At 44.0% G+C, this 26,785-nt stretch overlaps 1 protein-coding gene across 2 annotated transcripts in view; it reads left to right on the top strand.

The window, feature by feature from the left end:
- Nucleotides 1–25,964, top strand: part of Sntg2 (syntrophin gamma 2) — a 202,725-nt gene extending 176,761 nt beyond the window's left edge. For both annotated transcript variants that reach the window (XM_032907580.1, XM_032907581.1), the window contains 3 exons: nt 6,701–6,793; nt 13,206–13,316; nt 25,190–25,964. In XM_032907580.1, coding sequence (XP_032763471.1) covers nt 6,701–6,793; nt 13,206–13,316; nt 25,190–25,321 — 336 coding nt within the window. In that variant the 3' untranslated portion in view covers nt 25,322–25,964. The remainder of the gene's footprint in view (nt 1–6,700; nt 6,794–13,205; nt 13,317–25,189) is intronic.
- Nucleotides 25,965–26,785: the final 821 nt, after the last annotated feature.

Raw genomic sequence — 26,785 nt, 5'->3', positions numbered from 1 at the left:
TCTGTACTTAGTAAGGATGAGCTGTCTGTGGACATGGGCCAGCTCTAAACCCAATCTCTGCATTTCCTTGTAAGGACAGGGTCTATCCTGTCATGCTGAGGGTGGCAGGGTCCCTGTTCATGGTTCACTGGAGCTAATGAGCTAATCCGTTCACTTCTCAGGGACAGGTGGAAGAGTTGAGATGGTCTCTGAATATAGCTCAGATAGAAGCGGCTCCACAGCCCACCACACTCAGCTGCAGCGTGCTCTCCTGTGCTCCTGTGTAGACTTGCAGTACGCAGAACTACCGTGGCCACCAGAAAGGGAGGGAAAGCCAAGCTATGTGCTTGCCTCTCTTCTAGAAAGAACTGCATGCAGAACTAAGAATCCAGGGGACTGTCACAGAAAACCTTCACTGGAATTTCAATAGCAGTAGATTGTTTTGAAATGTTTTCAGTAAACCATTACATCATGTCATGACCAAAAACTAAAAATACAATCTTTAGAAATACTCTTATGACACTATTACTAAAGGATAGCATAAGGCCCCTTTCTTTTCCACTAAGTGGGGTAAAACCCTAGATATTACACATCATATGTAGGATATCTCTGGGAATAGGAAAACAGGGAAACAATTGGTAGTTTCTGTGTAACTAGCACAGAACAGCTGGCAGAGCCAGGAAAGAGAAATGTTCTTTACCTCTTGGTTTCAGGGGGTTCAGTTCATGATCACTTTTTCCTGGCCAGCTGTGAGGAAAAATATCATTGGGTTGTGGGGAGGCAGTCTGTAGACAAAGTTTCTCGGCTTGTGGCAGCCACAAAGTTTCTGTGCCCTCCCAAAATAGGGCCACCAGTTAGGAACCAACTCCTCCATGCATCCATCTATTCCAGGGACACTTACATCCAAACCACAGCAGAAACTGACTAGCTAGCAGCCTTGGGATAGAAAGAACCAAGTGGGTGATTCCTGGGTTTCATTCTGCCTCACTTTCTCAGATTTGGAACTGAAGAAGCCATTACCAGGAAACCCAGTAACTGACTCACAAAAGCCCTATGCTAAATTAAAGGTGCAGCCTAGTAAACAAAAAATCATCTACATAGCAGCTCTTCCATGTAAACAGCTACAACAGGCTTACTGGTATAAGATCGTGGTGACCACAAACCTGCTGCTCAGTATCTGAGGGGACAGGAGGACGGGCCATGCAGGATCTGAGAATCAGGTTTTGTAGTACTAGAGAATGGGGTCAGGTAGGGCCCAGCTTTACCAGGCCCAGACAATGTTTTCTAATTATTATTATTATTATTATTATTATTATTATTATTATTATTATTACTTGGTTTTTAATAAATTACAAGGTGAGAGATAAGCCAAGTTGTTTTGCAACCCCTGGCTCCAGGCATATGCTGGGTATGCCTGCTTACTGAAATTCCATGGTTCACATGGTTTTGAAGCCTGTTTTATGGTTCTGACTTTGAGGTAGGAAATTTTCTTGAGCCAGGATTTCCACCGTTGCCAGCTATGGGAAAGCCCAAACATCCTTCCTAGGGGTATTCACAGCAGACAAGTAGATGGCCAGGATTTTTATCTTCATCGAGGGTGAACAAGGAATCCAAGCAAGAGGGGGAGTTGCGCGTCTAGCCCACCTGACACCCTGCCCTCTGCTGAGACAATATCAAGGAATTGGTTCAAACAGAACATTTGCCTAAGATCAGACATCTCATAAGACAAAACTCCCCAGACTGCAAAAGAAAACCACCTGTCGTGCCAAGACCTAGGAACATCTCAGAGACTTGCTAGACAGTCCCCAGGTGCCAACATTGAAATTCAGAAATGTTAAACTTATTTTGGGAAAGATTTGAGGGCAGCTGTGTCTTTAAAAAATATATGCTTCAAAAAGCAAGTATGAATATATGCTAACAAATAAAAATATCATAAGCACAAAGAAAACTAACACAACAGAGGAGAGAAAGAATAAAATAGAAAATGAAAATGTGTGAATTATTGTGACTGAATTAAAAACTCAGCCAATGAGGTAAGATAAGTGTAGAAGGTGGGGCTGGGGCCAAACCCGGGCTGACAAAAACTGTCTATGTGAGTAACAAAGAGAGTACAGATGAGAGGGAGGGCAGGTTTAAGACGTAGACTGAGGTGTAATGCCTCTGACCAGAGACCTGAGAGGAGAACGCAGGAAAGACAGGCTACAGCAGGCTCAAAGTTTCAAAGATAGAAGCCTGTGCATTTAAGAGGTGAGCAGATGCTAAACAGAAACACCGCAAGCAGCCCACACCAACAGACACGCTGTGATTAAACCTCAGAAAATTAGATTAAAAAAAAAAAAAGAAACTATCTTGAAATCAGCCAGAGAGAGCAGAAGATTACAGAGTAAAATAATGCAGATTGCACGAAATTTCTCATAAAAAAAAGAATGATGGCAGACAGAAGGGTCCCAATATTTAAGTGCCAGGAAAGACATTGTCTTACAGATCCCATAGCTATTGAAAATACCTTTCAAAGATGAAAAATGTCTTTCCAGGCATTTCCTAATTAAGGAGGAATGAAGATGAATCATCCTTGGCAGACATTCCTGAAAGGACTAGATAAAGGATTTCTCTAAACAGAAAAGAAAAAGCAAGAGTAGGAACCCAGAGTGTTTAGGAGGAGGGAAGAAAAGGGTAGAGATCTTCACATGCCGTGGTTGAAGCAAAAGCCGTACCAACTGTCCATCTGAGTCCAAATGTACGTAGAGAAAATGCTTAAATCAAGTGAATGGGGAAGGGAGGCCATATGGACATAGGTGAGCCTCTGTAAGTCTCTCGGGTGAGGAAAGCCATGACAAAACTCAGAACCCTTCAGGCAAATAAGAACAGAATGCTAACATTTTCCTAACTAGCATGGCATTAAGCAGAAAGGAAGCAAACTGGAAACAGGAAATGGCAGGCAGAAACTGAGACATCACAAATCCCCTCAATTAAAACCTGTATGAGCAATTAAACATAGAAATGAATGCGTTACGCTGACAGCAAGTACCACCCAACCATGTGATGTCTACAGAGAGGCTGCCTCAAATATCACCATGTGGCTGGGGTCAAAGGAAAGCAAGGGTAGCAGTCATCAAATCAAGTAGACTTCAAAGCAAAGAATGCTACAGCGGGCGGAATTGTGGGATGATGAGCAGCCAACTCCCGGCCAAGGAGACTTGGCAATGTGTGTGTGTTCACTAGACACAGAACTGCAAAATATATGAAGTAAAAGTTGACGGAGCCAAAGGAAACAAACCAACAGCAAATCACAAGAAGCATTTACGGAGCATTCCACTGAACAGTAGCTGACTGGAAGTTATTTTGAAGGATTGTGAGACATAGACCAACATCAACCATACCCAGACTATGAAGTAACCACAGAAAACCGATAAGAACTAAAACCATTTAAATTGTGTTCTCCAACCAAAATTGGAAACAGTAAACAGTAACTGAAAGATAACAGGAACATACTCAAATACTTGAAAACATTATGTCATTAATGTGTCAGAGAAGTATTAAGGCAAATCACAAAGCTGGCTCTCTGTAAATATCATTAACTTTGACGAGCCTATATACAAAAGCTCACAGGAAAGAAAGAGAGGGAAAAACATAAACTGCTAGAACCAGCAAAGAAAACCACCATGGCAGAAGACTTCTTGTAGACAGGTCCTGTGGAGCACTGAATACATAGAGCAAGTGACAAAAATCAAGGGTTCCAATCAAGGTGAGGCAGATCATCTTCCCCAAGAAAGAGATACCTAGACTAGATGCTATTGGAGAATTCGACCAAATATTTAGAAAAGAATTGAAAGCAGTTACCCTTAATCAAGGGAGGAGAAAGGGAGGAGGAAGGGAAGGGAAGGGAAGGGAAGGGAAGGGAAGGGAAGGGAAGGGAAGGGAAGGGAAGGGAAGGGAAATGGAAGGGAAGGGAAGGGAAGGGAAATGGAAGGGAAAGGAAATGGAAGGGAAGGAAAGCAGGAGACAGAGGCATGCATGCATACATATATACATACACATATAAAATCAAACATTGATATACGTTCATATAAACACACACACACACACACACACACACACACACACACACACAGCACTAGAAAGGACACTATACATCATCACATCCTTCACGAATACAGACAAGCTTGACATAGGGGTATGTGATCAGACCTGTTCCTTGCTTTTCTGTGTTAAAGCCCAGGACTTTTCCAAGTTGCTTGTATTGATGTCTTTATCATAATCATCATTGACATCCTCATTTTTATTGTTATCTTAGATAGAGTCAGACTGTCTGGGCTAAGCTAGCCCAGGCTAACAGTCTTCCTGCCTTTGCCTCCTAAAAGCTGGCATTGCCGTTAAGCCATACTGAACCCAACCGACTGTTAATTCTTTGCACAGTCTCCTCCTTGGATACGAGCAATTGCAGGGGGCTAACTCTGCACCATCTCTAGGCAACAAGGCTCTTTCTCCAGAACAAAGTTGAGAAGGCATTTTTGATCACTAGTATTCTCATTTGGTTTTTGTCTTGAGATTTTTTTTTTAAAACAAAAGCTCCATATGATTCTGTGCTTGAGGTTTTTGATGTTTTTCTTAAACACTGGTTAGTCTTTGTCGCTGCCGTTTCTTTTGTTCTGATGCTGACCTTCACAGCCATATACTTTGAGCTATTATTAAGGCCTCTCTGACATTTTCATATAATATGTTCTAAAATGCTCTGCAAACTTGTTCTAAGGTCTAGGCATTTGTAGTGGGAGGCATTTAATACATCTCTCCTGAGCATAGTAATTTATTCAGAGAGCTTTGTTAGGTGTCCTATGCCACAGTCACCATGAAGCATTGTTTTATGGGTCATTGTATGCCATGCTGTAGTGTCCCTTAAATATAGGCAGGTCTTCTCTGCCCAGCCAGTCAAAGTGTTCTGTGTGTAACTTTTATCCATACTTTAAACAGCAGCTCTAAAGCTATTCAGTAAGTCATTCTTATAGCCTGTATATCTTGAACAATTCCAAATATGTGTCAGAAGAATTCTCCCTATCGGTTACATTACAATGTTTAAGCTGCTGGTATATTTTTAAAATGTAAGCAGTCCACAAGGGTACCTTTAAAGTGGCCACTTCTCTGATACTCTTCTCCCACTGAATGGACCATGAGGCCTACTCTTCTCAGAGGACTGGAAGCAGATGTGAACTTGAGGTGTTTTCCAACATATTAAAGAAGAGGAGTTAACATACAACACAATGGAGATGCTGAGCTTTAATGCACATATGCACACCATGCCAGACTCTAAAGATGCCTGGCAACCACTGGCTGCCTCTTCCGTGAGATTCCACAGGGCTGAGCCTCTGCACAAACCTTCCATGTCTCTCCCTGTCCTTTCTGAGACTCTGAGGGGCTGGAAAAGCACAGGAGTTTGGAACATTCTACAACAGTGTTTTCCTCCAAAGACCAGGCTGTATCCACTGGGGTTCACAGTTCTACTATTCTCATGATGTCAGAGACCTGGGCTACAAGAAACTAGTGATTCCCTAGAAATAAATCTTTTCTCTCAGTTTATAATCACTACATGTAAATTCTAGAAGTGTAGTGAGTCCTAAACTATGAGAACATAAATTGCCATGGACTTGCAAAAGGCAACGTCTTCTGCTCTGGGTCAAGTTAGGGAAGGTGAGTTAGGGGAAAAGCTGGGACCATTATTGGAGCATCCATTTCCTACCAGCATCAAAGCACTAGTAGCCCACATAGTGGGCAGTGGGCAGCTGCTACTGTGTGCATGTTTATGAGCAGAAATGAATACCTGGCAGCATTAGGGAGCTGATGGAAGGCTGAGAAAGATGAAGGGTTGTCAAGTCATGTTGCACAGGGTCCTCTCTTCATGGGCCTGCTCTCTGTACCCCATGAAAGGTGAGGGAGAGAGTAGAGCCAAGATGTAGTGACAACCTCACCAGGGATCTTTGATATATTTTAATGCTATTCCAGGCATCTGTCTTGCTGCTAGGAAGAGAATATAATATAACAGATCTAAGTGGGAGAGTCAGTAACAGTGCGGAGGATGCCCACGGCATCCTGGGTAGAGTGATAAGGAGCAGTGCAGGAGTGAGGTGGGCTCCTCCTGACTTCCCAATGTTGAGTACATAAGTCGGAGAGTCAGACAATCAAGTCCTGTCCCATCATCATCCCTAAGCAAGACCCTCAGATCTATCCCATGAGAAGCACCCTGATTTTCCCCACACAAGTGATGGCTTCACATCTTCTGTAGTCTGGGGTAACTTCACCTGCAGACTGATTACTGACGTTAATAAAAACAGCTTTTCCAGTTTTAGGACTGTTCCTAACTATATACCTTTTATATTCCCTAGACTGCCGTGAAACACTTAAAGCACACAGATATTGCAGGGAGAGTTTTTAAAAGTACATCGGAGAACAGACACCTGTTGAAATGTTTTCGTGATTTGGTTTTGTTCAGTGGATGCCTTTAAAGACAACCTCTGTCTGTCTAAAACTGTAAAGCCAGGACGATCTCAGTGCCTACACGTGTCTCTGCAGTTCCCTGCAACCCCCAAACCTTCCCTTTAATTCTACATAGTTTGTGTGTTCGGAATTAAAACAGTGTACTTTGACTAAAGTAGCTAATGTGCCAGCTTCCTTCCTACAGTTAACCAGAACTATTGCAGAGCGCTCATTCACTATTAATACTCTTTTCTAGTCCAAAACGTATCTGTGCAGCTGGCAAGGAGAAATGCTGTGCTTCACGGTGGACTTTGCTCTGGGATTCACCTGCTTTGACAGTAAAACAAAGGTAAGATGGCAGGAAGTCCTGTGGCCCTGTGCATGCTACTTTGCACTTACTCTGATATGCCTGAGAGGAGGCAGCTCCCTCCAGTTGTGCGTGAACCCAAGGTCTGCCTATATTATCTGCCTCCCGACTTGCTAGTTTGGGGCCGTAGAATCTATGCAGCAAAGACTCCAGTGAAATGGCGTTTAGTAACTATGATGCAGAGACAGACAGACAGAGACAGAGACGGGGAGGGAAGGAGAGAGAAAAACGCAGAGTGGATGGGTTTTCATAATCTCTCTGAAGGAAAAACCCACAACACGAGAACATAATGAAAAGAACCATCGCTTAAAACCTGAGTCATCGTTTTTGGTGAGAGTAAGCGCCACGTGTTGGGAGCATGTGTCCAGGAATAGAAAAGCCACCCTTGATTCCAGCTGTATTGATTAAGCTGCCGGTGTAAGCAATAGAAATCGCTGGATTATTTCCACCATCATCTGAGGGCTCTCCAAATTACATGAGTGTTAAGGAGTTCTTTGCCAGCGTGAGGAGCCAAGGCTTTTTTCACATAGTATTTATAAAAACCTACTTTGCTAATTACAAATGCTCGATGCCTGAGGAAGCGTGCCTGTGAGGAGCTGTGGCCCTGGGATACCAACAGATTTAGTTTGAAGATCTCATTGGGTTTTATTAGCAAGGACAAAGCATAACAGCCTACTGCAGCCCCACGGAGCAGAAGAGTGGTTTCCGTGGGAGCAGAAGAGTGGTTTCCGTGGGTGGCTCAAGCAGCATCCAGGGGCCTCCTGCTACAGAACCCCATGGCTCACAGGAAGCAGCTTCCTGTGGTTTCTCTTGCAGAGCAAAGCAGAATGGTCGTCCCCATTGTCCATTCGGGCTAGCGTGGGTCCCATCCGATTGGCTGCTGCCCATCAGCACTTAGGAACCTCTGGACTATTGGAGCTTTTCTTGTTGCATAAAGCTTCAGTTTGATGATGTGCCGTCGACATGAATGATGGCAATGTGGTCTGGTCTTTGGGGCCTCGTGCTTAAGCTCATTCATACACATGGATTCTACTGGATCGTGTCTTCATTTCTGTTACTAACCATAACGACATTTCCAGAAACCTGTTTTCCACATGCCTTGGGCAGGCTCAGCTTTGGCCTCCCCTCGTTCCCAGAGCCTACGCTGAAGAAGTGAAGGCTCACCGAAGGCTTCTAAAAACCAGCAATCTTTTTCTCATAGCTGTTTCCAAACTGCGGTCTCTGAGCCTCTTAGGCTATGCTGTTTCGTGACCCAGTCTCTCAGGCAGTTGATAAGTACTCCCAGGCAGCAACTTTGTCTAGAGCTCTTCCCCATGCCCTTCCTTCTGCCAGAACAAAGATTTCAGCCAGGACAAGTCTGCCCTCTAGGGGACACGTGGAGATGTCTGGAGAAGGTTTTTCAGTACCAGTACCTGGAAGGGTACTGTACTGTGCTGCTTCGGATGTCCATGAGAGGGGACCACAGTGCTGCTTAGCCACTGCCATTAACAGAATAGAGAGAGCACCATTTAAAATAGCCAAGAAGTCTGTGTACAGAGGTGAAGAAATCCTGAGACAGAAAAGGAAGGCTTTTGTTACAGAAGCCTGGTGCCTGAAAACTCACTAAAAACATTTTCACTTCACTTCCTCGCAGGGAAATTATCATGATGTTCCCCGTGGAGTCATGTGGTGATCGTAGTAAAAATAAAATGCAGTTGCATAAAAATGTAATGCCAAGAATGGATTTCAATTCTGCATCCAACATCAAAGGCCATTCCTGCTTACAGCACAGAATCAGTGAGCAAATGACTTCTTGATCCTTGTCAAGGGTTCTTCCTGCTGTACTTTTCTGTAGCCGTGGCACCTGTGCAGATACAGGACCTGCCCTTGCTACTAATATGATCTAGAAGCCAGACCCGAATATTCTTGTCAAGTGTGTCCTTCAAGGATGCGTATGGTTTGGAGGAAGAAACGTCTTCCGTGTAGTTTCTGCTTCTTCCTTTCTGATATGCACAGTATTGCCCTTCAGGACGCCAAATCTAAGACCTTCAGGATTCTGCTTTAAGGGCAGGTTTGCGTGTTCTGAAGGATAGAACATAGTCTGAAGGATTCTGTGTGTCTTTTGTGCTGCACTTGGCAATATCCTGGACTAGATCCTGGCCAAGGCCCTTACTTAGGAAGAGCAAAGCACAACACAGCAGTCCTACTGCCTGCTGGAGACTCCACAGATGGTCCACTCGTGTTTCTGTATTTGGCTTGTTTAGCCAGTCTTCCTGTCACTCCAGGGAATAGAACAATACACACAAGATTCTTCAGCAGACCATTTGTGAGACTCTTCCCATGTCTACCCACTGTCCGGTGTGCAGCCAGGGGTAGCAACACTGCAAGGGAAGAGCTTGGTGTGAAGTCTGGTACCTAGTGAGTTAGAAGAGGGGCCTAGTGTTCTGTAGTTCCCTTCCTGTTTCTATAAAGATCTGTGGGAAGTTCTGAGCTGCTCTGCACAGGCTACAAGCAGGATGTTCAGCCTCCTGGTTGCACGGCCCCTTGCTCTTGTGTGGGGGTTGAACCCACAGTACACAGTATCAACTAAGTCATGCATCCGCCATCTTCCTTCGCTTTTAAATTCCTTCCTGCTCCCTTGTCCTCCTTTTTACCAAGCAATGCCCCTTATTCCCATGGTAGGTCTCAAAGGAGGCTCTGAGGACACGTCTTACCATTTATCTAGCATCTTTCCCTGAAAATCAACCTTTCAAAGGTTTTAAATGGTATCGTTTGTTTCATAATGTTGTTCAGGACTGCTATGAGCCCTTGGGAACTAGACTGCATGGTGACAGACTATCTGATCAGTCTGACCCTTGGCCATTAAGCATTAGAATTTATGTCAAGCATTTAATACCTCCTTGGGCTAGATAAAGTAGGCTGCCCCTTACCCAGAATGTCATGGACAAGGATGGGGTCAGAGGTCACTCAGTCAATACAGTGATTGCCTTGCAAGCATGAGGTCCAGCCCCAGAACCACATAAGGGAGTCAGAGGAGCCAAAGACAGGTCAATCCTGGGAGCTTATTGGCAACCAGCCCTACCTATTTGGTAAATTCCAAACTAATAACAGGACTGTCAATAATAATAATAATAATAATAATAATAATAATAATAATAATAATAACAATGTGAATGGCACCTGAGGAACAACCGAAGTTAACCCTCTGGCTTCTGCATACACACCTAGACAAAGAGGGGGCGAGGAATGTGAGAGACTCTTTCAAGCCTTCACTCCATTGAATCAGTTCATTACTGCATCTTTGCTGAGACACAGCTACATCCATGACTTGGTAGTAGCTCTCCTTATCAAAGGCCTAAGAAAACACAGTTTGAGGGTAGACTATGATTTGGTGGGAGAGGATGATAGTATGCACAAGGCCTTAAGTTTCATCTTCAGTACACACACACACACACACACACACACACACACACACACACACACACAGTGCTAGGATTCTGATAACTGTCTGTGCTTTAGTAGATATCCGCGTAGTTGTCCCTCATATACTAATGGCTCAGTTCTGTAATCCTCATTTCTCTTTTACCAGGGAGAGACAAGCATTTGTCTCCGAGCATCAGTCTATTCTTATCAGCATCTATTTCACCAACGTAAGGAGTAATTAGGAAGGGCAGGAAACACAGCCAAGCAGGTTTTCTCCCCTGATACTAAATGAGAAGACCACAGAACATTTTTCCATTTCTACAAAGGTATTTTAAAGTCATCAAAATGGGAATAAACAAGAACACCATTCTAGGTATGTGGCCTCAGTCCTGGACCTGATATGTCTACAGGCTAGCTGGCATAGCACCAGTCAACACATTTTTTGCTCCTTAGTTTGATGCTAACTGATGTTCTGGTCTTGTCGTGGTCTGTGGAGGCAGGGGAAGAGCTGGAAGTGAAGAAGTAAAGCAGAGACTGACTACTTCCCTTTAATAGCCAAGTTCCAGGCTCACATGTATAGAATAAAGAACAGCCAGATACCCAAAGAAGATCTTCCTCCTCCCCCACCAGCTATCTCGAACAGTGTGAATACCCAGCCTTGTCTCTAGTAAGATTACAGCAACCACAAAGGGCTGAGGACTCCAGGGTTTATGCCACTCAGATTTCCAGCAACACCGGGGATCTGTCCCTCTATGAAATAAGTCACACTCCAGAATTTCCTGCCTTATGAAATTTTCTTACCTCATGGGTGTTCCTTGCTAACAGCAGCAGTGCTCCAACTTTCTCAGTGCACAGCTCCTGGTTGCTTGATGCTGGGATGGTGCCTGTGAAGCCTGAATCCAGGCTGGAATCCCATAATTCTAAAAGGTTAGGACTAGAGAAGTTCAAATTCAAAAGAAGGGGTTGGGGATTTAGCTCAGTGGTAGAGCGCTTGCCTAGGAAGCGCAAGGCCCTGGGTTCGGTCCCTAGCTCCGAAAAAAAGAACCAAAAAAAAAAAAAAAGCCTCTCCTTCAAATTCAAAAGAAAAAGGAAGTGACTGAGGAACTGAGGTCATTCTACTGGCAGAAGCAAAACACCACGATCCCAGTGTTACGGCCCCTGTGGACCCCACCAGGCTTCCTAAATGGGTATCCGTGTCACTTTCACCTTCAATACCTTAAAGCCCCAAGTGGTTTTGAAGGGGCGAGCAGTGACTATCAATGAAATTGTCACTGTTGAGAGGAAAGCAAAGGTCATGTACTTCATATATGCATGCATGCCGTGGTTGCTAAAACCACACAAAGATGTCTCCCAGCTCCATGACTGAGAACTGAGTGTTGAGATGCCCCTTGGCCTTTATTACTCCAGTGGGACTCAATGCCCTTTCAAATCCATCTCCTGATGTCTAAACTAAAGTGAGCACTATTTGTGTCATGATCTCTAAGCAACCAATCTGAGCTCTGAGTTCCCAGCTTGCAAGCCCAGATCTGTGTACAGAGGCTCAGTTGCATATTTAAGAAGGGCTTGGCGTTTGGAGATTTAGTAGCTTGCTAGGACCACGGGCAGAAATAGTATTCACGGTTTTCTGAAATAGTTTCCTTTTAAATAAAAAAAATTACATTTTAGATGCATGAAAGAAAGCTCAGAATGTTTAAAACTGAAAAGAACAGACAGTGAGCCATTAAAGACAACGAACTAAATAAGTGTCAAACAAGGTGCTCATGGCATCACCATGCTGAGGACATAAGGCTCACACGAAATAAAAAAGGGAATAAGCCTGCTGACCACCCCATGCACCATGTGGGCCTGGATGTCTTGTAACACAATCCAAAACAGGAGAAGCCGAACATCATTTTCTTCCATTACCCCAAATAAGGGCTACATGAGGAAACTGGTGACCCTGTGCTGTAACTGGGGTGAAACTCTTTCATGTTCTCTTAATTCCTACTCTGAAAACAGCCTGGTACTCAGATCTGCCAGAGCTGGCAGAGACTTGGCCTCAGCACAGAGGAAATGCAGGGATAGAGTGAATGGTTCTCAAGATACTGCGGAGTCCAAATGTCTTGAAGTATGAGATCAGCATGAGCTCCGAGACTTTTCTCTTGATCCATGTCCACGGTTCATTATGAAAAATCTCACAAGGAATCCTGAGGCCAGTGTGGATGGCATGGCACACGGCTTACCATCTAGAGGAACAGAACTGCTTTTGAGACTTTCCATTCTCCTCTTCTTGTCTGCCTAATGCTGAAAATGCTTTGTTCATTTAGAAAATGATGCTTGCAATAGAAACAACCTGTAGGTGGCTAAAACATTGCTAATCCCCATTGGTATTTTTCTAGGACAACAAAGATTGCATTTTTCTTATTTTGCGAGGCATGTTCTCCCTTGGTAGCCCTTGCTGGTTTGAAGTTATGTGAGGCAGATTAGCCTCAAACTTACGGTTACCCTACCATATTAGCCTCCTAAGGACTGGGACTACATTTTACCTCTGAAACACCTCAGCATGTGCTTCAGAGGCACTTGAGGTAGTGGTGGAAGGCAGAGCTGCCCGCGTCCTCCTGTTGGTTCTCGGGAACCCGAGGCTGAATGATCCTGTGTAGCCATAGTGAGGTGATCAACCAGGATACAAGCTTTCCATTTTAATGGGTGGGCATCCTACAGGGCCTGAGGCCAGCCTTCGGTTGACTTCATAGTCCTATAAGCAAAGAAGGAAGCTTCCAGGAGAGGCACAGGAAAGCCAGACTGGAAAAAGCAGGGTGAGGACTAGAAAGGCCCGTATGAGACCCTGAACTGGCTAGGGATGGGGTCAGCCTCTCAACACTGAAGGTCATGTCAGAACAAGTGGCATTTACCCAATAGGTGCTTCATATTAATAACAGTTACTAATTAAATGAATCGATTAATTAACTATAGCCCTGCTTATAAATCACTCATTTGGTTCATCTCCCTGCAGAACGTACTCTGGAGATTCAAGTTCTCCCAGCTTAAGGGATCTTCAGATGACGGGAAAACTCGAGTAAAGCTGCTGTTTCAGAATCCGGACACCAAACAGATTGAAACGAAGGTAACGCCTGTGCACCCTGCACCCACAGACACACAGGGAGAGGTCATGGAGGGTTTGTGACCTGAAGCTGTGACAGATGAGACAAAGTATTTAACTCTAACAAAATCCACAATTTGCTTGGTAAATAGCAGTAGGAAGCCGATGCAATGAAAATGCTCTAGAAGCCAAAATCTAATCGAGTTTTGCAAGCTGCATTGTCTGATAGAATGTCTGAGGCACAGAATAAACGAAAATGTCCCTTGTCCCTTTCAGAGGTGCTACACTGAGATATCTCTTCATTATTAATAGGTAGATGTTCTTCATGGTTTTACATGTGTGTCATCATCAACAAACTAACTTTAATACATACTATTGTCAAATGAAAGCATAAATTTAGTGTATTAAAAGATTTCTGGGTGTGTGTGTGTGTGTGTGTGTGTGTGTGTGTGTGTGTAACACATATGCATTGTTTAGAGACAGAATGTCACCTCTTTCCTTGAATTTCTTTCTTATGAAATTAACCTGAGCAACACAACCCACCTGACATTGTTATATGTGAAGGATTAGGGTCTATTTTTATCCTGCCCTTGTCTCACTCCACGAAAGAATGTTTCCACGAAGAAGAGAAATTACATACAATTGCTTGGCTTTTCTATGTGAGGAATTGGCCGAAGCCGGCGATAGAGGTGCATACTAGACAGGCCATGGTCAGTACAAGGGTGTAGAGCCCTGAAGGGAAGTGGGAGGCTGCAGGTTCCTTACATGGGACATTCAGGCTTTGGTTCCTGAGGTGGAGAGGGCAGACTGTGGAGGCCTGAGGTGCTGCACTGGGGGAAAGAGAAAAGCTGTAAAGCCCTGAGCTGGAGGACAGGTATGACGCTCTGGGGCGGGGGGACATCCTGTGAAGCCCTAAGCTGGGGTTAGCTGTGGACCCCTGTGTTGAGGTTTAAAGTGAGGGGACAAGACTCTTAGCACACTGGGCTGTCTCAGAAAGTTGCATCTTACCCTCTACTTTGAGCCAAGTCCTGGGGCCTGAGTGGGGATTAGTGTGAGGAAAGTGGAGCAGAGAGTGACTTGCAGCACTTTCCTGTCAGCATTTTTCCTGTCAGGAGGGGTCTGTCACCTTTCCCTGCATCTGTCCACTCACTCCTTCAGCCCGGGAGTCACAGGGTCCCGAGGATGTTGGTTCATGGTAGGCTTGAGGCACTGTTGTACCCTGGAACACATGTTGAAGGAACAGCGCATGGTTGCCTAGCATCTGGGCTGCCCCTTTAGGTACTGTGGGACTTAAAGGTCTAATTTCCTATCTGTTAACCATCAGTCAGTCCACTGAAGGTCAGCCATGTTGATAAAGGGGAAGGTGTGTCAGCCTGTGATGAAAGGGAATTGTCAGGTAGTGATCTGAAATGAATGCTAACTTCTCTGTGGCCCTTAGCGTGAATTATGCAGATTTCCATCCTGGTTGGTTTAAAAATAAAAAAAAGACCTAATATTTATAGAGGTCACGTAGATGAATAGTGGGTAAATAAGGATTTTAAACTAAAAATTTTAAATCTCATTTAAATTAGTTTAATGATGATGATGATGGTAGTTAATAAGTTTAGTTTAAACAAAAATTTTAAACAACACGTGAAGATCTTTTTAAGAAAAAAATGAGAAATTTTATGTACATACCTAGAAATGCCTGGGAGGCTTGTGGATACATCTCAACAGATTGAGATGCACAGACTTGCAGCCCAGCCCTGATCCTTCATAGATCTCAGACTACCAGGATTTCTCTGGAAACACAAGCATGGATGAGGCATAAAAGGGCTGAGGTTTTAAGTGAAGTAAAGCAAAAACAAGGCTCACTTCCTGGCCTTGGAGGCTTCTGCAGGTCCAGCCCCAATCTCACCACAGTGAGGGAAAGAAACAGGGGTGATGCCTTGCCTTACATAACTCTGCTTCACTCAGAAATAACCTGCCCAGCTGAAGATGCTACAGTGTATGAAGCAGGGGGGAAATTAGACCTCTAGATGTCCTTGGAGTTAGCACACAGCCTCAATCATTCAATCATCAGTCAGTTGCGCTCTCTCTCTCTGTCTCTCTCTGTCTCTCTCTGTCTCTCTCTGTCTCTCTCTGTCTCTCTCTCTCTCTCTCTCTCTCTCTCTCTCTCTCTCTCTCTGATATGTGTGTTCATGTAGGTGTGTGCACATGTACGCATACTGTGTGTAGAGGCCAGAGGCTGGTGTTTGATGCCTCTCTCAGTTCCTCTCTGCCTTATGCCTTATTTTTTTTGAGTTTTCTCTGTATTGGTGCTCACTAATTCAGCCAGGCTGGCTGGCCAGTGAGCTCCAGAAATCCACCTGTCTTTGCCTGCCCAGCGCTGGGACGGAAGATGGTGTCTTTATGTGGTTGCTGAGTATCTGAATTCATGTCTTCATGCTTGTGTGACAAACACTTTGCCAACTGAGCCATCTCCCCCACTTCTAAAATCTTCATAAATGAAAGACTTGCTTTCCTGGAGTTCTATTAAGCTGACTGCTTATATGACTCGCCATGAGATTATGAGGAGATGCAGGATTGGGTAATGGTGAAACAACTGTCCCCACCCCCTCAGCTAGCTCCTGTTGTGATGTGACTCCACCACCCCACACCTTATTCCTGGGTCCATTGGATATATTTATGTTTCTGATAGTCTCTTCAGTGTCTGAGACTGAGCTTCTTGGGACAGGTTTAGATAGGTTATCTTTGCAGCATGAAGTCCACCGAACGTGTGTTTAATAAGTCCGTCTTAACACTGAAAGAAAGAGAAACTTAGTACAGAAACACACAAAGTACTGTAAAATGTTGGGTGCAGTGGCACATGCCCGTAATCCCAGCGTTTGGGAGGTAGAAGAGCATCACAGGTTGAAAGTCATCCTTAGCTGTACAGCAAGCTCGAGATCACCCTGAAATACGTGAGACCCTGTCTCAAGGAAGAAAGAGAGTGGGGAAGGATAAGAGAGGAGGAGGGGAAGAAGAGGGGGGGTACTAAATATACCCAGCGTTTTACAAGTTTCTCAGAAGAAAAATATTCTCATTATTAAAATGAAGTGCTTTCATCATTGCAGACCAATCTTACCCCTAATATCCCCATCTGTATCCTTGTAACAAAGCACGGTCTAATGAAGAATAATTCTGTCTTTGGGAGAAACAATAGCACATAATTTTCGCTCTGTAAGAGTTGTCTCTGTCATCAGGAAGCCAATAAAGTCTGTGTGATGCAGAGCGGAGACCTGGGTGTGAGTAACCTGAGCTGAGAGCAGGCAGCAGAGAGACAGAGAGCAATGCCAGGCATGGGTTACTGATGCTGCTGCCCTAGTCACACTGAAAAACTATTTCGGAGTCAGAAGAAGCAAAATGGAGTAGCCAACCCAACCCAGCCATTAGACAGATCGTTACACTGCTCATGAGGAGAAACCAGGGACAACTGAATGACCTCTGCAGCAGAAAGAGAGGAAGAACAGAGGCAGAGGTGCAGCACCCCTCAGGAGCGGTGCTCAGTTCCAATGTTCCTCAGGGTCATTTGAGTCTGCTCCCATGCAAGCTTGCTCACGCCACTCAGCCATTACACAGTAGCAGGTGGCTTTCTTTGGCTTAGTTTTGTTTCGAGTGTGTCCTGTTCATTGTGAGATTAGAATCACAGTGTTCCGACTGACCGTGGAATTAGAACTAGCCTATTAACAGAAACACACAGCTAAATGTGCTCTATAGGCAAGTATGTAACTCTCCTTCCACCAGAAGATACTCTGTACCAAGTGGTAACTTGATGATACAGTTACCCCTCTAAGATGTCCCCAGGCTGGAGCTAGTTTCTGAGGCTCTGTGGCAACTCGCATCCTAAGCTTCCTGAACAAGCTGACCGTATAGTGAGGCAAGCATATAGGAAGTCTGTTCCCTAAGAGTGATCTCTGAAGCTTTGCTGCTAACTCTCTCTAGGCTAGAGGAAGGAAGAAAAAAATCTCAAGGCAGAAAAAAACTAGCATAACATTGAGATGTTCTTTCTAAAGTGAGGCAGGTGGATACCGGTGAACGCCAGCATATAGCTTGGGTTTGAGGACAAGTCTGTTCATAGGAGCTTCAAGCCCTAGGTCCTGGAAAGGGGAGATATCTAGAAAGCTAACTGGGTTGCTAGGAACTTTGTCAAAGGATTATCTCCACATATGAAAAGACACTGTCCCCATGGCCAAGCATCACGAGAGTATTAGACACCCTGAAGCATGGCTGGTCTAGCTGCCCCTGCAGACATGTGCTGTAAACTTGCTTTTTCCTCTGTGCAAGGGAACTGCGTAGATTATCTCTTCCACTCCCCGTCCATTTTATTAATCACTTTGCTTCTAATTATAGTTGATGAAATAACAGATTCTACAAGCAGAGACAGCTGGGCCCAATTTCCCTCTATGTTTTGGAATGTGAGTGCACTCTCCTTATTCACTGCCCCTGGAGATGAGTGAAGGTTTGGGTTCAAAGAAACAACTCATGTTACTGATAGAATGAAAAGTGGATTTGAGCACCATGTTTTTAAAAAGGGAAAGAGAAGCAAAAGTGTGGGTGTGCCTCCCTAAAAAGAGAGATGGAAGTTATTCCTGCCGTCCTCACTGGGCCAAGAAGAAAGCCCAGGAGGCTGCGCTGAGTAGCCTTGCAGAGCCTGGTGACACCCCAAGTGGCAAAGCCCATCGTGGTATGAGCCAGTGCCAGCTTCATGCATTTGTAAATTATTTGTACACCAGAGCAACCTGAAGGTATCTTCCCAGGGCATCACCATCAATAACTTACCCCTCAACATTAAATTAAAAATGAGGGAAATTCTATACTGTCCTTCAAGATGTTGACCTTGGTTGAATAAAATGTGTAGGAGTTATTTGTATTTGTCGGAACATGGAAATTTCCAAATAAAATATTTACCAGCACAGGGAAAAAAAAGGTGAAACCACGCAGTCATTCCTCATTCCCAGCTTCTTTCGCTCTCGGTATGTGTGTGAGATACCCTGGAGTCAGTGCAAATTACAAAAAAAAAAAAAAAAAAGTATTAGTTAAAACAGCTTTGCCAAAAGTTCTCGTCCATCTTAAAATATGTGGACGCACCAAATGTGACAGAATCAAGGTTACTTAGAGAAGTCATGTTTGTCTTAAAAAAAAAATCTTGCCAATGTCAATAAGAGGCATTAATTTGTAATTCTGTTATTTACTGAAGGAGAAAGACTAAGAATGTATACCAGGGGTGCTTGAGAGATGACTTAGAACCAAGTTCAATTTACAGGACCTATGCCTTATGGCCTGCAATGCCTTTAATTCAATTCTAGGGGATCTGATATCACGTTTTGGCTTCCACTGACACCTGCTGTCATATGTACATACCTGGCACAGACATATAGCCATACAAATAATTTTTTTAATTAAAATGAATCCTTTTTGAAAAAAAATGTGAACCAGAGAAAACAGACAATTTCATCACCTAACGCAGACCACTGCCTACAGTCAGATTACGACGCCAATTTTGAGGGTGACAGCAAACATTTTAAAATATATGCCTTCAAAGCCTGCCAAATACCATGGAGGTTTGAGTAAGTATGGCACTGCTGGCCATGTATGTAAATGCCAGATGTTCAAATGTTGAACTATTTGAAAGAATTAGAGGGATTAAGTACCATGGCCATTTTGGAGGAAGTGTCACTGGGGGTGAGCTTCGAGGTTTCAAAAGCCCATGCCAGACCCAGTCTCTCTCTGCCTCTGTGCAGATCAGGATGCAAAGCTCTCAGCTAGTTCTCTCGTGCCATGCATGCTGCCATGCTCCCTGCCATGATGAGAATGGACTAAGCCTTTGAAACTGTAAGAAAGCCTACAATTAAATGCCTTCTTTTACAAGGGTTGCCTTGGTCACGGTGCTTCTCCAAGCAATAGAACAGGGACTGAGACAAACATGAACTTGCTATAAGAGGATCTCCCTTTCCAGAAGGAATGTTCTTACACCTCCCGACCCAGTGGCTACCAGAAGTCACAGACAATACCTATTTGAGCTGAATCTGAGATATTCCCCACATGTGTTTGAACTCTTGGTCCACAGCTACTATTGCTGATTCCAGACCTTGTCGAAACTTTAGCTCCAGGCTCCAGCTAGCAGACCTGAGTGTCTGGGGTAGCACTTGAAGGTTATATATCTGCTTCTGGCTTGAGGCCTCTGCTTCTTGGTCTTTCAGGATATGAAGAGCTGCCTCCCCATGCTCCATACACTCCCACCCACCATGAGCAGCTCCTACCTGGTGCCTAGCGTGACGAACGTCAATCTCTTGAAATCTTGAGCCAAAGTAAAATTTCCTCCCTTAAATTCCTTGAGCCAGATCACAGATCACAGTGATTCCTAAAAGTAATTAATTTAACACTAAAACCTGTGCATCTGTCGATATGTCCTCCAGTGTATGCCAAACAAATATTCTTATACAAATTTGTAATAAACATAACTTGTTGCAGGTTATATCTTCTTATTGTCATATCTGAATTGCCGAGTATCACTATTCTTCTACTTTAGGGTCATCGTTAAGCAGAGTAAGGGTGACCGTGGTGCCAAGACAGTTGGTGTGACAACAGATGGCTCCTAAGTGACTAGCAGCAGGCAGTGTATGCAGTGTGGACTCACTGGGCCAAAGGATGTCTGCATCCTGGTATAACAAACAGGAGACCGTGTGGTTCCATCAAGCTACACAAATTAGTGGGGAACTTAAAGCTTACAAATTGTTGACTTCTGGAAATTTCTAGTACTTTCACATTTCAGTGAGCCACATGTGGCTAAGACTGGGAGAGTGAAACCAGAGACAGCCTACCTGAGGCAAGAAAATTGCAAATAAAGTGAGGAGAGGCGCCTCCTTTGAGGCAAAGAGTGGATTCTTACACTCTCCATTATTCCCTCCAGCTCCAGACTGACTACCATGAGTTGATCTCCCCGTCTTCTCCTGCTTCTTCCTCTCTGTCTGTCTCTGTCTCTGTCTGTCTTTTACTCTGTCTCTCTGTCTCTGTCTCTGTCTCTGTCTCTGTCTCTGTCTCTCTCTCTCTCTCTCTCTCTCTCTCTCTCTCTCACACACACACACACACACACACACACACACACACTGGTTGCTTCACCCCTCGCAGGTGCAGTCCTGATTCTTTGGGGATCTTTTATCCAGGTTGTACCAAGAAGAGCAGCCCTAACCCTGCATATATCTGCACCTCTCAAAGCTGGCATTGCCTTTCGTCTACCTTAACTCGAGCCCTCATCTTTTCTCACAGACTCTTGTCCTTGTCTGAAAAGAATTTCTTTCCATAGGCCTTCTTCTCTGTCTCATACTAGACAGGCGTCCTTGCCCCGTAGACATGACTCTGCCTCCTACACACCCTCCATCCATAGCTCCCTGTACTTCCTGAAGGGTCGTCCTTAGAGTGATGTGTGTGCTGTGTGCTCTGGGCCGTGACCTTAAGGATATCTCAGAACCCACTCATAGTTTCTCCCTAATGATACACATGCACAGACCCATAGCTACCATCGGCGTTTTGCTTTTGCTCCTTGGCTCCTGCCCTATTCTGGAATGTCTCTAACCCCACCCCTGCACAAATGTAAAAATGCTTTATTCAAGAATTGAATCAAGGGAAGAAGGAACCATCAAAATTACCTTCCCCTCCATTCCTTGATACCGTTATGGTGGGGTTCCTGGCCAAGTTCCTCTAGTGTGATGGCAGCTGGACATCCCTTCAACAATGCTACCCACCTGTCGACAAAGACATCTGCAGAATAGGGAAGTTGGAAAAGGCTTAAATTCTGTTCTTCAGAGAAACTCAGGAATCCTGGTGATGAAGAATTGTTTGAGGTTACTCTCCCCAGGCAGCTTGCAACATAGTGACACTGTTGTACCAAGTTCCTAAAACTCTAGCAGGGGACACAGCGAAGTCCTATGGGGCTTCTTGGATCCCTGACTTCAAGTGACATTTCTGCCTTGTCACTTTGGAAGATTGTTTTGAACTCCATTTCCTCATTTTAAAGCTGGAATGGTGGTCTCTGACTTTTATCTTCATTTAAATTGTAATTTTGAGGCAAGGCGATGTTATTGATTTGACAAAGCTATGTGGATAAAGGGATAATATCCATCTCACACTGATGACGCTCCAGTGACTGTCCCCTGATCCCTGTCATCACCCTTAGTTCCTCAGGGATGGTACAGGAGCTGCTATGAGGTTACAGGTTCACTGACAGGGAGATTACACAATCTCCTGGTTGTCCAGCTCAATCATTCACTGTATCTGATCAAAATGGCACCAGATTCATGAAGTAAATTTTCAGAAAATTTCCTAGCCGTGTGGCAAGCCATTAGTAATCATGGGAGGATGGTTGACACTAGAGCTAGTAACACATGCTAAAAACATTGGAGGGCTGTTGGCACTGGCTTACTCACTACCTGACTGCCCAGCCAGTATGTGGAGGAACCAGAGTCCACATTGCAAGGCGACATCTCTGTCACAGGCATTAGCCATCAACTCCATTCCAACCCAGCCTGACACGGGTGAGCAGGGACTGGGTCACCGGTCAGGGTTTCCTTCCAGATTTGCCTGCTTTATTACTCAGGCGCTGTACTGAGGCTCCACTGACAAGAAGCTACGACTAAATGTAGAAATAGCGTTTATTTATTTATATTTTTAGCAGTATAGCTCGCCAAGAATCATCCTCTCCTGGGCTTCTCAGGGCTCCATTGCACTTGTGGCGGAAGACCCCATTCTCAAAATGTCAAATGTGTTTGAAAAAAACAGCCCATGCGTCACTCCTAGACAAGACAGCTCAGCTGACCTGAGAAAGGGTCAGTCTATAGTTACAGATATGGCTTTCTTGGCTTTTCTCTAAACTTGTTTTTAAAAACAATTATCTTTATCTAAGGTCTGTCAGACAAATTTGGAGGCAGTTGCTGTACCCCTGCTGTATGACGTCCAACTCAAGTGTACAGATTCTCTTTCTCAGCGGGTGGGAGTTGGCAGCCTGCCACCCCTGGGACACATGTTTAAGGGGCCAGCAGGGAGTGGCAGGCACAGAGACAACGCTGGACTCACTATGAATGTCCTGTCCCAACAGAAGCCAAACGTGTCTTTGGCTCACAACTCTTGCAAAAAGGGTAGTTCAGGATGGCCCTGCTGGCAGCATCTGCTTAGGATCTAGGCCGAGCAGCAGGTACCATGACGTGGCCCTTGGCTCAAACCAAGGATGTTCTGTGAAGTGTTCAGATTCGGTATTTGGATCAAGACTGATTCCTGCTTTCAGAAGCTCACACTTGATTCCTGGGCAGGAACACTCTTGGCTGAGATCTTGCACAGAGTGACTCTCTTGTGGTAGATAGTCTTTTCAATTTTTTTTTCACGTGGCTTCAAATTGCCATGCCAGGAAATGCCAAGGCTGCTTTGAGATGTGCATCTCCATGCCAGTGGCCATCTGGCTGCTTCTTCCAGAGTGCCGTGCTGTTATTGAGCGAATCGTAGGAATTTGTAAAGCAATTTTCAGCTTTTGTACATAAAGCACAGCTGTGGAAGCATACGTGATGTGGGGCTTTGTGACTTTGTCCTTCCACTCATCCCCCAGAGAAGATGATTACGATCAGGAGCGTATGCAGATGAAAGTAAGAGTTTTGGTAAGCTTGCAAGAATGTTGTGTTTGTTCAAGAATGTTCCTTGGTCTTCCTCTCTTATGGAGAAAAATTGAAAGTGATAAAACATCCTGACTATCATCTCACGGTGTACAGAAAACACAAGGACGGGTTGACATCCAGAAAAGCAGCTAGGTAATTCAACTCATGGATCCAACAACCAGGATGTGGGTGCTCATGGAGCAAGTATAGAGTTCTGCTATGAAATCCCTTTAGTGGTATAAAGGAAACCCTAAGCATCCGAGACATCTTGTTCTTTACCCATACCAAAAAAAAAAAAAAAAAAAAAAGTAATTATTTCATGCAGGTAAAAAGTCAAGGTTAAGCTTTACCTCCATGCAAAGGAGGATCTTACATTGTCAAGAAGAAAAGAGAACCTTTGGGTCACAGGTATAAGGAGGTAGAGGACAGCTTCTAAGTGCAAGGGACCCCATACCTGTGCCTTTTCCCTCTCTGGCCAGGTATGATTTCAACGGGATTCATTTTCCAGTTGACTCACACTTTCCATGTACCAGCAGTTCAACTTTGCCATTTCTAAGCGAATTCTCCTATCCCCTTCCCTGGCACTCTGGTTGGTTCAGGGTCCTGAGTACCAGTACAGGAGCAGTTTCTGAAGGGAATGGATGACACACCAAGAGAGGCATGTGGGTGGGGCCTTCTGTAAAGGAAGATAGAAGCTAGCTTTACAGTATGAGGTCCTTCTCTTAGGAAGCACCTTAGTAATCTTAGTAAAAATATCACATCAGGTGTCCAGGAGGACTTCAGCACCTGTGATGAGTTGCCATCTCTCCTGTAGGCAGGTGTGCTGACTTCCCATCCCAGAGGTCCTGTCAAGTACAACTGAGGGACTGACAAGCCTGAGCAGACTGTCCTCCTGAAAATGATGACGTTTTCTCTGTGGTCTTATCTCAGCAGTTTAGAATATGATTGAATTTTGCTCAATTTTAATAAGTGGTATGTCAATGAATGAACAGTCACTTTAAAAGGAACTGTGCTGTTCTTTGCCATATTGGAAATTCATCATATTGATACAGCATAGAGTAGAAAAAAAATCATCAGTCGTGTACTGAAATCACCTTTTCTGCCTGTTGGATGGGTGGCAGGTTGGGGTGGATTTGTATCCCAAGACACTAATATTGCTTTTCTCTGTAACAGCATGACATTTGAAGACTTCAGCTTGTATATTGTCTTGTAGGCTCATTGCCAATTTTGTTGGTTGGGACTGGGAACTTTGTGTGGGGAAATTTGTAGGGGAGAAAATAATCTCAGAGACCAGTGAGATGGCTCAGAACCCATCTGAATTTGATCTCAGAACCCATTGTAGAAGAAGAGAATTGACTCTACAAAGTGTCCTCTGACCTCTACAAGAGTAGCACTCACAAAATAATAATAATAATTATTATTATTATTTATTACTATTATTATTATTTCCTAAATTTGGGCAAGTTCCTATTACTACTACTACTACTACTACTACTACTACTACTACTACTACTACTACTTATTACTACTACTTCTTTTAAAATAATTGTAATGGCTTATATAGGTTTTATTCTTCAATATTAGTCTTTGAGAGCTTTAAGGTGGAGAAGTAAGGACCCATGAATTTAAGGTATTTTTACCTTAAATTTAAAAAGCTTCTAAAGTATCACCTTCTAAAGTATCTTGTTCTTGAGCATCCTTTCTCCCTTTTGTTGACATGACAACTGGATGTGGAGGAACCAAGGTCTCTCCCTCCACGTGCTGTTCACATAGCAGGACTCTGACTGCGCTTCTAAAAAGGCCCATTACAAGCCACACTTGGAAAAGGGCACACATGCAACTAGGGTAAGCAAACAGGTAGCCCCATCACCATGAGACTCTGATCGCACAGTCATTGTTAGCCCTGGCATTTTCGCCTGCGGTGAAGACAGAAACCCTAGCTTCAGACCTATCACCAACTAAGGAGGAATGCTGAGTAAAGGACATGCATCTCAACCTGTATGGAGATTAAGGAGACACAGCCTACATTGTCTGAGTACCAATGCCAACAACAGCATATCCATCTTTATAAATATATGTTGACTGTGCAATACCGCCTTTATTTTAACATCACCTGGTTTACCGTGCACTTGTATTTACTTGGAGAACGAGTCTTGGCGTACACAAAGAACTGAATTTGCTGAAAGTTACCATAATGCATCTTCTCAGTGACCATAGTCTTGTTTCGTTCATCCTCAGGAGCTGGAGTTCCAGGATTTGACAGCAGTCCTCCACTGCATCCACTCCTTCATTGCTGCCAAGGTGGCCTCCCTAGACCCTGCATTCATGGACAGCCAGAGCGTGGCAAGAAGATACATGTGCAGCAGCTAAAACAAGTCTAAGGAGTGCTGCGTGCGAACAGTTAAATTATTTTCTTAAGAAACAAACCTTTCCTGCACAATGTTGCAACTTTGTGTGGTTTTATAATGAGCCTATAGTTGTGATACCAATAAAGACATCGCTAGTTTCACAGATGGGTCAGACTGTTGAATCTGACAATGGGGTATCAACCTGACCAGGCACAGTGGTGGTAGGAACTCAGGGTCCTCTGAAACTATCCCGTCCCAGCCTGTCAAACAGCCGGTGATGTAACGCCACAGTTCACTGCTTGCATTCTTGAAATCCAAATTTTATTTTTGCAAAGTGCCAGGTAGGAGAGTCAGAAGCCACCATTTACTCTTTCTTAGGAGAAATGGGGTTCCTACAGGCCTACAATTACCAAACTCTCTGTCACGGGTGGGACAGGCATTTGGGTTGTGAAATGAACAGGGTGATAAATGAAGAGAGAGATGAGGGAATTTGAATTATTTAGTTTTATATTAAATGCTTACATGTTTATTATGCAATTGAATTATATATCATTTAAATGTGAATTCTATTTTTTCCTAATTAATCAAATACAGCACATGCTTTTGGTTTCCTTGTCTTTCATATTGTTTATAACTTCTAATCTGGGACTTTTCTATTTTTCTTATTAAAAGCAATTTAATGGAATTCTTGAGTTTCCTTTCAGAAATTCAGGCTGTGGTTAGGGAAAGGTGTGATTCTATGCTCATTTGTCAAGGCTTCTAGAAAAGGGTGAGTGTAACCATCTGACTGCAGAGAGGAAGGAAACACAGGGGCCGTGTGGAAAGCAGAGACAAACACCACCGAGGGCTAGCTATCCTTCAGACCTTGAAGCAATGAAGGCACTCAGCAACAGCTCCTTATCTGCCATCCACAGATGTTTATCTGATATCTGGGAGGAAGGATATAGTTTCACCCTATCAAACTAGTTTTGTGCTTCTGTTGTTGAAATTGCAACCTCCTTCTTATACAATATTTCTCCATCATGTATATAGCATATGTGTTATACATGATGCCCTTTCAGACTCTAGTGGGAATGGAGTGGTCCTCCGATTCTACCCTTGAACTGTCTGTGTGGGGCTTGGTTCTCATGTTTCTACCCAGACTTCCTGTTAGTTGACTATCTGTAGCAACAGGAGGTTAAGAGTTCTGTGAACATACACTTAAAGGGGAAAAAGACTGAGTGATGAAGTGCCCTCCCTCCAAATCCTCTTTGGGGATATATACACTGATCTCCAAGTTGAACAGATTTTTCTCTATATAAAAAAAACCCACAAAGAAACAAAACCCACTCAAAATTGGAAGGTGTTCTGAACTACAGTTGAAGAAATGGGGAAATTTTTCATTTTGTTTTTTATGAAAATGCTCAGTATCCAATATGGACCTTACTGGATACCAGAGAAGGTGACAGCATTTCCCCCAGAAGATTAAACCCTACAGTTTATTTTC

The sequence above is a fragment of the Rattus rattus genome, chromosome 7, assembly GCF_011064425.1.
Source record: "Rattus rattus isolate New Zealand chromosome 7, Rrattus_CSIRO_v1, whole genome shotgun sequence".
NCBI lineage: Eukaryota > Metazoa > Chordata > Mammalia > Rodentia > Muridae > Rattus > Rattus rattus.
Note: the sequence above shows the minus strand (reverse complement) of the source record. Positions and strands in the feature narration are given on the sequence as shown.